This window comes from Pantherophis guttatus, chromosome 2 (genome assembly GCF_059756535.1).
Source record: "Pantherophis guttatus breed Tessera chromosome 2, ASM5975653v1, whole genome shotgun sequence".
Classification (NCBI taxonomy): domain Eukaryota; kingdom Metazoa; phylum Chordata; class Lepidosauria; order Squamata; family Colubridae; genus Pantherophis; species Pantherophis guttatus.
The window spans coordinates 218,010-231,749 of record NC_142064.1 but is presented as its reverse complement, the minus strand read 5'-3'; the positions used below and the strand labels follow the sequence as shown (position 1 = coordinate 231,749).

At 49.8% G+C, this 13,740-nt stretch overlaps 1 protein-coding gene across 1 annotated transcript; it reads left to right on the top strand.

The window, feature by feature from the left end:
• Positions 1–4,508: 4,508 nt before the first annotated feature.
• LOC117679704 (avidin-like) lies at positions 4,509–6,686 on the top strand. The gene is made up of 4 exons (XM_034441859.3): positions 4,509–4,778; positions 5,263–5,473; positions 5,738–5,858; positions 6,548–6,686. Exons 1-4 carry the CDS (start codon positions 4,677–4,679, stop codon positions 6,579–6,581), a joined length of 468 nt encoding a protein of 155 aa, XP_034297750.2. The 5' UTR covers positions 4,509–4,676; the 3' UTR covers positions 6,582–6,686.
• Positions 6,687–13,740: the final 7,054 nt, after the last annotated feature.

The following is a 13,740-nucleotide window of genomic DNA, read 5'->3' as shown; positions in this document are numbered from 1 at the left end:
TTTATTGCTTTCCAGGCTGAAGGGGGAAGAATGCCAGGCTGATAAGTCCCTCAATAATTAAGGGAAGTGAAGTTCTTGCTGGCGGTCACTGTGCCTGGCTGGTCAAGTCAAGGGATTGCCTGGGATGGGGTTCTTGGGCAAAGCCAAGTGCGTTTCTGGCAAAGGAACTGGGAGGCCAGAGGACCCATTGGGAGGATGGGAGGGTCACTCCTCAGCCACTTTCCTGAACCGCTTTCCTGGCGGTTCGAAGGCGCCTCTTCCATGTGGCAGTGCACAAGTTCCCCGTCCAGAGCGCAAAAGGGTCCCAGGTCAGTCCTGCAGCCGAGGAGGAGGGGGGCCATTGGCTCCCCCCTTGTGAAAATGAAGCCAATGCCTGGAAGAGGAAAATAGGGGCTGCAGAAGTGCCACCAGCAGCAGCCAGACTCTTCTCCCCCTCCCACACACAAAGTACTTGGGAGGGTGGCTTGGAGCTAAGGGGAGGAGGATTGCGGGCCATGTCACTCTTGAGAGGTGCTTGAGAGGAAGAAAGGGAAGGGGAAGGCCACCACCTGGGGGCTGTATGGTAGGGGGAGAAAGTGGGGAGAAGGCCCAATACATGTTGCTTGTTTGCATGCAAAGAAACTTCTGTTGCATCCCCAACATGCTTTGGTTGATTTGGTGTGAAACTCACTGCCTGCAGCCCAGATGCATCATGCGCCGGCCACGCCCAACCCCATTTTAGTGATGGGGGGAAAGTGATACGTCATGTGACAACGTGTTGTGAGTTTGACACAGTTTGCTTTAGGTGAAGGTTGGGCCACCACACCACACACACACACCCCAGGGGCTGCATGGCAATTTCCCCTGGAGTGGCCCTCTTTGATGCCAGGCCTTGCTTGAATTACAGCCAAGGCACATGTGACACCTGAGAATATTATCGCCAGCCTGCATGGAGAACCTGTGGATGTTTCATAATGCACTCGCTTCCCATGATCTCACTGACACTAAAAGTAAAGAATAAAAAGTGAATCTTGATGCTTTTCAACTGATGTGGCTACTCACAGCATTATGCGAACAAGCACCTGACTTTGCTCCACACAATTCTCGCTGCCCCTTTCAGTCGCTTCGTGCTCTCTGAGCTTGGTGATTTCCTTGAAGGTGTTTTCAAAGAGCCTCCAAGACCATCCCCTACCAAGACTGACAGGGCAAGACACTACAGTGTAAAGAGAGAAACCCCACTCCTTCCTAACACTGATGAAATTACATAGTTGGGTCATAAAACATCTGCAAGAAAATAACCAAGCTCAGAGACCACCAAGGACCCTTCATTTCAACCCTCAGCTGCAAAGATTCTCCTGCAGTGGTACCTCAGTTGGGTTGCTTCTCTCTCTGGAAACTTTTGCCTTGTTATGCATCTGAAGGGAGGAAGAAGAGAAATAGGGAAGGTGATGGTAAATTCCCCCCTCCCCCGCCCCATGCTAACTGCATTCAAGAGAAGCCTATCGGATGCCCTTCCCGCCTGCCAAAACATGAGCTGCTTAAAGTGCCCTTGTAAGAAACCGACCTTCAGAGCAAGCCGAACACCCCCCCACCCCAAGTGGCGACAAGGAGGCGTCTCGGCCAAGAACTTCTGGCCTAGAAAGCCAAAATGTTGTTGTTCGCTGACCAGATCTCAAGGATAATCTGCATGCTGACCTAGTAGGAAGAGATGAATAATAATAATAATAATAATAATAATAATGTCACACAAACCTTGCAATCTGCCAATGCCTGGCAGAGCAAAAGGGGGACTGGGTCAAAGGTATTGGAGCCTTGCTTTTGCTTTTGCTAATGGCCGCTCGGCAAAGCCCTCCTGGGGCTCCACTATATCCTGCCTTGTTGCTTGTTTGCATGTAAGGAAACTTCTGCTGCATCCCTTGAGTGATTTGGTGGCGTTAGGTGAGCCAGGGTTGGGCCACCATGGGCACTGCAGGGTCCTCCTGGGGCTGCATGGCAGCCGGTTCCAAGGATCAGCTTCCCTGGAGATCAATTGCTAAGTGAAGCAAACCGACCCTTTGCCCCGCAGAGCGACAATTTCTGCCAGACACTGAGACACATTTTCCAGGCAGCAGACCAAGAAAAGTGTGGGGACCCCCGGGATGGCCTTTGTGGTCTTTAACAGATTAACAGAGTTGGAGGGGATCTTATAGGTCATCTAGTCCAACCCCCCTCTCAAGCAGGAGACCCTACACCATTTCTGACAAATGGCAGTCCAATCTTTCTTGAAAGTCTCAAGTGATGAAGCTCCCACAACTTCCGAAGGCAAGTTCTGTTCCATGGGTTGATTATTCTCACTGTCAGAAAGTTCCTCCTCATTTCTAGGTTGAATCTCTCCTTGGTCAGTTTTCATCCATTATTCCTTGTCTGGCCTTCAGGTACTTTGGAAAACAGCTTGACCCATTCCTCTCTGTGGCAGCCCCACAAGTATTGGAAGACGGCTATCATGTCTGCCCTGGTCCTTCTCTTCACTAGACTAGCCATGCCCAGTTCCTGCAATAGTTCTTCATATGTTTTAGTCTCCAGTCCCCTAATCATCCTGGTTGCTCTCCTCTGCACTTTTTCTAGAGTCTCAACATCTTTTTTATAGTGTGGTGACCAAAACTAGATGCAATATTCTAGGTGTGGTCTTACTAGGGCTTTATAGAGTGGTATTAGTACCTCACTTGATCTGGATTGCATCCCTCTGTTAACGCAATTTAGGATTACATTGGCTTTTTTAGCTGCCGCTGCACACTGCTGGCTCATATTTAGCTGGTTGTCCACTAAAACTCCAAGATTCCTCTCACAGTCACTGCTATTAAGCCTGGTTTTCCCCAGTTTATATGTGTGCTTTTGGTTTTGCTTACCTAAGTGTAGGACTTTAATTTTCTCTAAATTGAATTTCATTTTGTTAGATAGGGCCCAGTGTTCAAGTCTGTCAAGATCCATCTGGATCTTGAGCCTATCTTCTAGGGGTTAACTATTCCTGCCATCTAAGTATCATCTGCAAATTTGGTGAGTTCCCCTTCTATTCCCTCATTTAAGTCGTTTATGAAGATATTGAAGAGTACTGGGCCTAAGACGGAACCTTGTGGCACCCCACTGCTTACTTCACTCCATGTAGACTTAGACTACTAAGGACTACTCATTGAGTTTGGTTTGTCAGCCAGTTGCAAATCCATCTGGTGGTGAAGCTATCTATCCTACTTTTTTCTAGTTTACCAAGAAGTAGGTTGTGGTCTACTTTGTTGAAGGCCTTGCTGAATATATTATGTCCACAGTATTTTGCTGGTCTACTAATTTAGTAACTATGTTGAAGAATGAAATAAGATTGGTTTGGCATGATCTGTTTTTAACAAACCTGTGCTGACTGCTAGTTATTACTTTACTCATTTCTAGGTGTTGGCAGATCTGTTTTTTTATTATCTTTTCCAGTAGCTTCCCAGGTATTGATGTTAAACTGATTGGTCTGTAGTTTCCTGGGTCTGTTTTTTTTCCTTTTTTGAAGATGGGAACCACATCAGCTCTTTTCCAGTCCTCTGGTAGTTCCTTGGTGTTCCAGGATTTTTGAAAGATGTGGTGCAATGGTTCTGAGATGATACCTGCCAGCTCCTTTAGAACTCTAGGGTGTAATTCATCAGGTCCTGGTTATTTGTATTCATCAAGATCAGACAGGTGTTCTCTTACTGGTTTTTTGCTTATTTTAACTTTTATTTCCAGTCTGGTTTTTACAGTTATGTTTCTGGTAGGTTGGGCTATAGTTTCTTTTTGTGTGAAGACAGATGCAAAGAATGAGTTAAGCAGCTCTGCTTTCTCTCTGTTGCCTCCTTGCCGTCTTCTCTCTTTAGTGGACCGACTGTTTCCTTGATTTCTTTCTTGTTATTTATATATTGGAAGAAACTTTTTTTGTTATCTTTGACTTTTGTTGCAAGTCTTTGTTCATTCTGAGTCTTTGCTTTCCTGACTTGTCTTTGCAGATTCTGGATGTCTGCTGATATCCTGCCTTAGTTATGTGTCCCATTGTCCCTCTTTTCATTTTATGTCTGTCCCTGCCCCACCGCCCTCACATTTATTTATTTTATTTTATTTTATTTCCAATTTATATACAGCCCTTCTCCCTGAGGACTCAGGGCAGTGTACAGCCAGAATTAAGAACATGAAATACAAATATTAAAAACAATTAATATATATATAAATTTGGCCCAAAAATTAAAAATCACAAACCAATTAAAACATTTAAAAATTTCTTCTTAAGCCAGCCCGGCTTGCTGGAAAAAGTGGGTTTTAAGGGCATGGCGGAAGGCACTGAGGTCTTGGATTCTCCTTATCTCTGGGGGCAACTGATTCCAGAGGGTAGGTGCCCCCACAGAGAAAGCTCTCCCCCTGGGGGTCACCAGCTTACATTGTTTGGCTGATGGCACCCGGAGGAGGCCCTCTCTGTGGGAGCGCAGGGGTGGATGGGAGGTCGTCGGTAGCAGCAGGCGACATGCCAAAGTCACGGCCAGCGATTTCCCAGAAGCGTCCGTCCCCTCGGGCGGGGATCCTGCCCCTCCCTGCCACCAGGGGCGTGGGGAGGCGGCAGCTCAATGGGAGGGGGTGTAGCCAGCGCCAGCATAAGCGGGGCTTTATAAGGGGCCGTCCCGCCCGGAGCTGGCAAGTCTAGATTCCTGGAGAGCACCATGGCGATAGGCACAGCACTTCTGGGGCTCCTCGCTTTCTTGCTCGGCTGCTCCGGCACCTCTGCCGAACCCCAAAACTCGGAGCGCTCCCCCAAGGGGAAGGTAGGATGCGGGGTGGCGGGCAGAGGGTCCCAGCCTCCCTCGTGGAAAGCCCCCGCTACCAGTCTCTGCTCGGGTGGGCGGCAGGTGCAGCGCAGAGGGTGCCGCTTCCTCGGGGTTGGTCGCACCCAGTCCCGTTGCGCTGAGCGCCAGAGGCTTTCAGTCCCCGACGGATGGTCAGTCAAGCCTTTGCTCTTCTGCCGCCGGGGCTGCTGCTCTCGCTCGCTGGGCAAACAGCAGAGCGATCCGCTCGCGGGGTGCCATCCCGGGCGCGGTCTGGCAGGCGCCTCGACCGACGGGACTTTGGGATGGGCCGCCTCTGCCAGCCCCTCCCGCCGTGGGCAGCCTGGGGGATCGGGCACGTGGGCGCAGCGGGAGTTTTCAAATCTCCGGAGAAAATGGAGTCTGCGCTGCCAGTCTCTCTACCTGTTGGACAGCCTGGCTCGGCCAGCGCCGTGACCTGCTTTCCTCCCCGCACCTCCTTTAGTGCGTCCTGACTGGCCACTGGGTGAGTGACCAGGGCTCCAAGATGGTCATTTCCGACAGCAATAATTCCGGGGTGTTCAGCGGCTCCTACCTGACGGCCATGGCTGCCACCGACAACCTCATCCGGCCATCCCCTCTTCAGGGCGTCCAGCACCAGGTGGACCAGCGGGCCCAGCCCACCTTCGGCTTCACCGTCAACTGGAGTTTCGCTGGTACAGCCAATCATTATTTGGGATGGAAGCAAATAGAATGGGAGGAAGGAATCTAGTGGATCTCCCATTCCTTGCAGGTTTTTTTCACTGAATGTTCCCCCCCCCCACTTTAGTTGGAGCTGCCCAAAGATTCCAGGTGCCACTGGTATGGAGTAAATCATTCGGGCTGGTTGTTGATCTATGGAACATACAGCCCCCTCCCCCCACCCCAAGTGCTATAACCCGGTTACCTGCCAGTGAGTCTCTGGCCAATTCCTCCCTCAGAGTCCACTGCTGTCTTTGCGGGCCAGTGTTTCCTGGATGAGGATGGAGAGGAGCAGCTGAAGACCACCTGGCTGTTGCGTGTGGAGGTGGGATCCGTGGCAGAGGACTGGGGGGCAACCCGGTAAGGAAAAGGAGGAGCTGAACTACTTTGCCCCCTAACTGGAAGGGCCTGGCGGTACCCCTTCTTTTTCTCTCTTTCCTTCCACCCTTCCCAAGTGGCTCTTGAAAGGATGCACCAATGGTTTGTGTCTCTCAGGGTCGTTTCAGCACCCAGGGCTGAGCATGTCCCGTGGTAGAGGCTGGCATTAGCAGATCCCATTTCTACCACTTCCCCCACAAAGAAACCCAGCAAAGCTTTTGATGAGGTTCCTCAGGTCCTTCTCACTGACAAGCTGTTGAAGTATGGTTTGGGTGGCATCACAGTCTGGTGGGCCCACAGTTGGCAAAACTCAGAGAGTTGGCATTAATTGCTTTACTCAAATTGGAGAGAAATGGCCAGCACAGTCCCCATATTTGTATGGGGCAAAGAGGCAAACAGGGTGCCTTCCACAAGCACAAGGCCTGCAGCTCTTCATCTCACCTCCAAAGAGGCCATTTTCTTGGGGCTCTCAGGAGCCGCTTCAAGGGAGGCCCACCAAAGACACAGGAGATTTCACCCAGCCTTCTTTGGATCTGTGCTGTTCCCGTCAGATGTGGCCTGAGTGGGTGGAAGGAGGGAATGTGGGTGGGTGAGTGGGATGCTCAGTCTGGGGGGACAGCAATCATGCCACCATGAGTTTTGAAATTTTCCTCCCTCCTGCTTCATTGTAGGGTTGGCACAGACACTTTCTACCGCACCAAGTGAGAAGGTGAAGAGAGCCAGGCTTCCGTGGTTTCTGCCTTGGAGGGGGCGGGGGGGGCAAGCCTTCCTACCTCACCCATCAGCCAGTCTTCTCCAATAAAATGTTTTCCTGAGCAGCATCGGCTTCCCTGCTCTTTCAGAAGTTCTCTGGGTGCCAGTCTGCAGGCTTCCCAGAGATACTAGGTAGGACCCCCATTTGGAGGGTGGGCTCAAGCCAGCTCTGGGGTTCAAGGGCCCTTTTCTGGTACTTTCCCCCATATTTTGTCTTGGCTTGGTCCTGGGGAGAGGGTGCTTTCTACATGCAGACAGGCTTGTTTTGAGGAGCCCTCTGGAGAGATGGGGGCTTAAGGGAGGTTGTTCTTGTGGTCACTCCTGATTTGGCCCCCTCACCTCTATGACCACTCTGCATTTTACACAGCTGTTGCCCTGGAGGACTGTTGGGAACCTGCATCTGATCCATAGGGCAGCAGTGCGAGGAGTTATAGACCTGTCCTGATGGGGCCTGGGCACCTTGTACTTTGTGAGCTGAGCTGGTTCTCAGTGGGTCTCTGTACAATACAAGCTGCTGGGGGTCACCCGATAAGCCCTTTGTCCCCAGCCTCTCTGCCACTGGACAAGATTAGACAGAGCTGCACCTCGGGGTCCCTTCAGTTAAGCAGCATTGTTTGAAGAGAGACAGTAGATGTGCCAATAGCATTATGGCCATGATTCATGGATTCCTTACTGATAGATTATTGTGGTATAACATGAATGCACTGAAATAATTTTGCAGGATGGAGGATGAAAGGGAAAATTTTGCAGAAGCAGAAGAATGGCCCTGAGTGTGTTTGTAAGCATAGAAATGAGGCCGAGCAGGTTGCTCTGACTGGATCCAAGAGAAGCTTTAAGCCAGGCATGTAGTGGGACACCTCAAGGTTTGATCTTGGGCCTTGCACTCTTCAACTTCTTCTTAAATGGTCTAGATGAGGGAATAGAAAGGGAACTCATCAAATTTGCAGATGACAGCAAGCTGGGGGAGGGGGGAGATTGCAAACCCTTTAGATGACAGAGTCAAGATTCAGAAAGATCTTGGCAGACTTGAGCATTGAGCATCCCATCCAACAAGATGCAGTTCACCAGTGAGAAAAGTACAATCCTGCACTTAGGTGGAAAAACCAAATGTATAGGTATAGAAGGTACCTGGATCAACAGTACGATAGTAACTCTAGGTGTCCTGGTGGATCATTACTGAGGTGTGAGTCAGCAATGTGCTGCAGCTGCCAAAAAAAGCCAGCGCAGTTCTAGCTGCATCAATAGAGAGACCAAGGGAAGTGACAGTACCCCTCTATAACACACTAGTGAGGCCACATTCGGAATTCTGCATCCAGTTCTGGTCAGCATGATAAAAAAAGCCTACAAAGAGTGCAGAGAAGAGCAACGAAGCTGATCAGGGATCTGGAGGCAAAACGAACGGCTAAGGATAGCAGGTGTGTTTAGTCTAATGGAAGGGGAGACATGACAGCAGTCTTCCACTACTTCAAGGGCTGCTATGGGGAAGGGAGCATCCATTTGTTCTCCACTGTGCCTGAGGGCAGGACTAGACACAATGGGTGGAAGCTCATCAGGAGATTCAACCTGAAAATAGGGATGAATTTCCTGACAGAGTGATCAATCAATGGAACAGCATGCCTCCTGGAGCTGTGGAAGCTCCATTGCTGGAGGACTTCAAGACGACATTGGACAACCACTTGTCCAGGATGGTTAAGGACTCCTGCCTTGGGCAGGGGGGTTGGACTAGAAGATCTCCAAGATCCCTTCCAGTCCTATGATTCTTTGATTCAGTTGAGAGATTGGTGTGCTGTCCCGCTCACTCACACATACTCACAACAGTGTTTTAGTGGGTTATTAATATTCACCAGCATTTCCCTTCACCAAAATTCCAGAACGGTCCCAATTCAGCCAAAAGCAGCCAATGCTAATCCACAGAGCAATGGCCAATGAAGCGACAAGGCACTTGAAAGTTTCCCAAACAAGATAAACCCACCAGGCAAAATTAAATCCACAAGACAAGAGGATTCACGAGGCAAGAAAAGTCCATAGTTCACAAGGCATGATCCAAAGTCAAGGCGTCAATCCAAAGCAAGGCAGGAATCACAACCACCAATAGGCAGATAGAAAATGAACACATTGTTCCCAGCATGGCCCCCATTGTCTCCTCGTAACTTGGGCGTCCTCCTGGATGCACGGCTGTCTTTAGAAGAGCATATGACAGCCGTGGCCAGGGGGGCTTTTTATCAGGTTTGCCTGATACGCCAGTTGCGTCCCTTTTTGGATTGGGACTCCTTATGCACGGTCACCCACGCCCTTGTCACCTCTCGCCTGGACTACTGCAATGCTCTCTACATGGGGCTCCCCTTGAGGAGCACCCGGAGGCTCCAGCTGGTCCAGAATGCAGCCGCACGGGTAATTATGGGGGCGACATGGCGCTCCCATGTAACACCTCTCCTGCGCGAGCTGCACTGGCTCCCGGTGGTCTTCCGGGTGCGCTTCAAGGTATTGGTTCTCATCTCTAAAGTGCTCCATGGCTTAGGGCCTGGGTATTTACGAGACCACTTTCTGCCACCGATAACCTCCCACCGGCCAATCTGCTCCCACAGAGAGGGTCTCCTCAGGGTGCCGTCGGTCAAGCAATGTCGGCTGATGTCCCCCAGGGGGAGAGCCTTCTCTGTGGGAGCACCAGCCCTCTGGAACGAGCTACCCCCAGGAATACGACTGATCCCGGACCTCCGTACTTTCCGCCGAGCGTTGAAGACCTTCTTATTCCAGCAAGCCAGGCTGGCTTAAAATTTTAATGGGCTATTTTATGGGTAAAGGGTTTTAAAATTTGGGGAAGCCAAACTGATCTAATTCTGTTTTATTTTAATTTTTATACTGTATGTATTTTAATTTTGGCTGTTCACCACCCTGAGTCCTTCGGGAGAAGGGCAGTATACGAATTTAATAAACCTAAACCTAAACCTGTGCTAAACAGCCAGCTTTTGGTGCAGCCCACCAAGAAGGGAGAGACTTTCTCCTCACGAGTAATCTCGCTGATGATCCCTGCTCCTGCCTTTTCTCTGCCCTACATGTCCTTGGATCAGGTGCAGAAGGCAGAGTTCCTCTTCCTCATCCCTGACCGGCTGCAGCTGTATGCTTTCCCCATCTGAATCCTCAGGGCTGCCCTGCTGCGCTTCAGCCAAATCCCTCTCTGATGGCTGCTCGGAGCCATTGGCCAACTCCCCTCCAGCCGTGGCTGGGAACAGTTCATCCTCCTCCAAGCTGACATAAGGTATCAGGGGAAGCGTATGGGGGTGGGGGGTGGGGAGTCATCACAATTGATCACCCATGATGTGCAGGGACAAGTGGTTGTCCAATCTTGTCTTGAAGTCCTCCAACAATGGAGCTTCCACAGCTCCAGGAGGCAAGCTGTTCCACTGATTGATCAGTCTGTCAGGAAATTCATCCCTCTTTCCAGGTTGAATCTCCTTCTGACAAGCAAGACAAGGACAGCAGGATATAGGACAGGGCAGAGAGTGCCTCGGTCAGGCTTGTCGGTGACCTGTGCTGAGAGCACTATTTAAATCTCAGACTCAACACACACGCACAGAGTTACTATGAGATAATAGTAAATTACTCAAGCTGAACAGTTAAATAACAGATGAGGAAAAGGAATGTAAGACAAAACTGTCTTGGAAGGAAAGCCTGCCGGTTTTGTTTTCAAAGGGAATGCAGAGAAGTTAAAGTCTAGTCTTAGGGTTAGGGTTAGGGTTAGGGTTAGTTTGGAAAGCCAAGCCAGGTTCATCAGCCTGACCCAAAGCCAGAATTCCATGGTGTTTTTCATGACCAGACTACACAGGAACAAGACGCGGGAGCCGGTGGCAATTTCCCTGCAGAGAATCATGGATCAGGACTACTTGCTAAACCAGGTTGCAGCTAGTTGTCCTTAATTAAGAGAGCACTTTCCTTGCTGGGCCAGGAGCCTCAGAGAACCTCTAGGGCCGTGATGGGGAACTTATGGCACGTATGCTGGAAGTGGCACACAGAGCCATCACTCGGGGCACACCAGCCGTTGCCCATTGCTCTTCTGGGTTCTGGTGTGCACATGTGTGCCGGCTGGCTGGTCTTTGCGTGTGCGGGAGCGCCGGAAACCAGAAGAACAGCTCCCTAGCGCACACGTGTGTGCCACGAAGCTGAGCTTCTGGCCTTTGCGCACACATGTGCGCCAGAAACCAAAAGACCAGGTGACCAGAAACTCAGCTGCTCTTCCGGTTTCTGGCGCTCCCACCCACACACTCACGCTCCCATTTGTTGGCACTGAGTGAGCTTTCAGTTTCCCACCTGGTGTTTTGGTTTCTGGCGTGCATGCCCATGAGAAGACCAGCTGGCTGGCTGACATGCTCGGTGAGATGGCTCTGCATGCCACTTCCGGCACACATGCCATAGCTTCGCCATCACGGCTCTAGGGCCTCTCTTCTCTACACACACACACACACACGGCCTGGGGGCTCTGCCTTGTTGTCTGATTGCTCCAGCTTTTCTGATGATGGCAGAGTTTGAACAGTGACTCCCTGCTTGGTATTTGGCTCCCCTAAAGACCAAGCAAAGTACACAGGTTCCAGCCTGATTCTGCCACAAAGGCAGCATGAGACCTCTGAAAAGCTCAAATCGAGGGCACTGCGTTCTTCCTGCACCCTCCCTCCTCTCCGGGAGGTTTTTCATACCATCAGCCATGCTATCCTACTGGACTGACCCTGGAGGATGGGAGTGGGGGGCACCTCATCCAGCCCTAGGCCCCTTTTATGCGGGGTCTGGGTCTCTCACCTCTGCTGTTCCATACCCCCACAAGGCTCCTGGTTAAGTGACTGGACAGCATTGGGTTTTGGTTAGATATCTCTACCCTAGGATACCACAGGTGGCGTTGCTCAAGTGCTTTTCCAGTGCCCGGGGGTGGCGGGTAGGGGGGATTGTCAGAGACTCGATCCTAGCAAGACAGAGGGCTTCTGGACGGTTGGGTCACCCCTGAATCTGGAGAATCTTGTTATCCTTAAATGCACTTCTCCACAGGGCTGGTTTTCGGGGGGGGGGGGGGGAGGTTCCTGCTGGGGGAAGCGGTGGCAGTCATGGGTAGGAGGACCCTCTCCCACAATGATCTTCTGTTCTGTTCTGGGAGGCCCTGCCACACCCACCCACCGCGATCGCTTCCCATTTCGATCACCGCAATACTCTCCAGGCAATATTGCAATACTCTGCACAAAGATGGCCACCGGGAGCGACTGCAGAGCTGGGCAGTTGGGGGTGGGGGCTGGCCGCCTGCCCGTAGCTCGTTGCTGCTTCCTGTGGGGCGTCTTTCACTCCCGGTGGTGCAATTAATCAGCCACGGAGTCCTGTCGATAAACCATTAAGCTCCGGTGAGAACCGAAGGTTCTTTCTCCCGTCTCGTGCCCCACCCTCGCTTTAGTTAAGGGAGGAGGAGGAGGGAGGTTGATCAACGGCAGCCTTTTCCTCCCGCAGTGTGTGCAGTAGGAGAAAGGAGAGACCCTCTTTTTTGGTTGGCTGTAAATCTTTCTTGTTTGTTGAATGAGTTCCTTCTTCGCGATTTTTCTTTTTTCCCTTTAATGGTTTTTTGTTTATTTCTTATAAATTTTTAGAAAGTTTTAGACAAAGGCGTGATACCATTGGTTGAAACCATCACATGATTTGCCTTGCTTCGTTACTCCTGGGTTATTTCAACACTAACCACAAGAGGGAGCAAAATACTAATTTGTGTCAAACTAAGGGAGTTCAGCTTTACTTTTCCTTAATGTTTTTTGTGAGCAATAGGTCAGAAGACTGCTAAGCTATCTACAGGACTTTTTGTGAGCGGACTATTTTTCAACAGAAGACTGCTTTTATCAGGAGCTCAGACTTACTTTAACTTTGTTAAAACAGTCATCAATTTCTAGCTAGACAATTTTTCCAGGGGGCTATGTTGTCTCCCAGGTTCAAAGATTTAAGATGTGACAGAGAGGCTTACTAAAATGATCAAGCTGACTGATTATTTTCCATATTCTGCTTATCTAATCAACTGAATAACAAAGTTGGAATGGACCTTGGAGGTCTTCTAATCCAACCACTTGCTCAAGCAGGAAACCTATATCACTTCAGACAAATGGCTGCCCAATCTCTTTTTAAAAACTTCGTGTTCAAGCATTCACAGCTTCCAGAGACAAGCCATTCCACTGATTAATTGTCCTGTCAGAAAGTTTCTCCTTAATCTAGGCTGGATCTCTCCTTGATTAGTTTCCATCCTTTTTGTCCTGCCTTCAGGTGCTTTGGAGAATAATTTGACACACACACCCCCTTCTTTGTGGCAGCCTCTAAAATATTGGAAGGCTGCTCTCATGTCCCCCCTAGTCTTTCTCTTCACTAGAATAGATAAACCCTTCCCCCTCCCTTCTCCTCTTTCATGTTGGGATGAATGATACAAAAAAGAATGTAAATAATTACTACCCTTCCACAGAAGTACACAGTACTAGGGATGAAAACCTTCTTGAAAGTATAATATATATATTATATATATATATAAAGAAATGGCATTGTCATAGGTGTGTGCTCAGCCAATAAGAAGAAATCAATGAACTCTGCCAATCAGTTAGCTGAGGCGTGCAGGAAACACAACATTGTAGTAATCGGTGATTTTAACTACCCTGAACTGAAGTCAACTGGGAAACCAACTCTGCAGGCAGTGGGGAGATCAAACAGGCTCCTGACTTGCTTGGTTGACAACTTTGTCCTAGAAAAGGTGGAGGAGGGAACTAGAGGGACTTAATTCTTACTATAAGGGATGAAATGGTTGAGGGAGTGGAAATTACGGGAACTTGGAGGGAGAATGGTCATCTCAAACTAGAATTCACCATAATGTAGGCAAAGGTGGCTGAACAAAGTCAAACTAGTATTTTAGACTTTAAAAGAGCTGGCTTCAACAAACTGAGACATTAGGAAGGATTCCATGGATGGAAAACCTAAAAGGAAAAACAGTACAGGATGCCTGGGATGTTCTGAAAAACCAAGACCTCCAAAAGCAACACCACAGAGAAAGAAAAACAAGAGAGACCAGCATGGTTGCACAAGGAGCTCCTGGGCAAGCACCACACCCTAAATCCGG

Coding starts and splice junctions, on each gene's coding strand:
- LOC117679704 (XM_034441859.3), top strand. CDS start 4,677: ATGGCGATAGGCACAGCACTTCTGGGGCTCCTCGCTTTCTTGCTCGGC. Junction 5,474..5,737: donor CGTCAACTGGAGTTTCGCTG/GTACAGCCAATC, acceptor TTCCTCCCTCAG/AGTCCACTGCTGTCTTTGCG. Junction 5,859..6,547: donor GAGGACTGGGGGGCAACCCG/GTAAGGAAAAGG, acceptor GCTTCATTGTAG/GGTTGGCACAGACACTTTCT.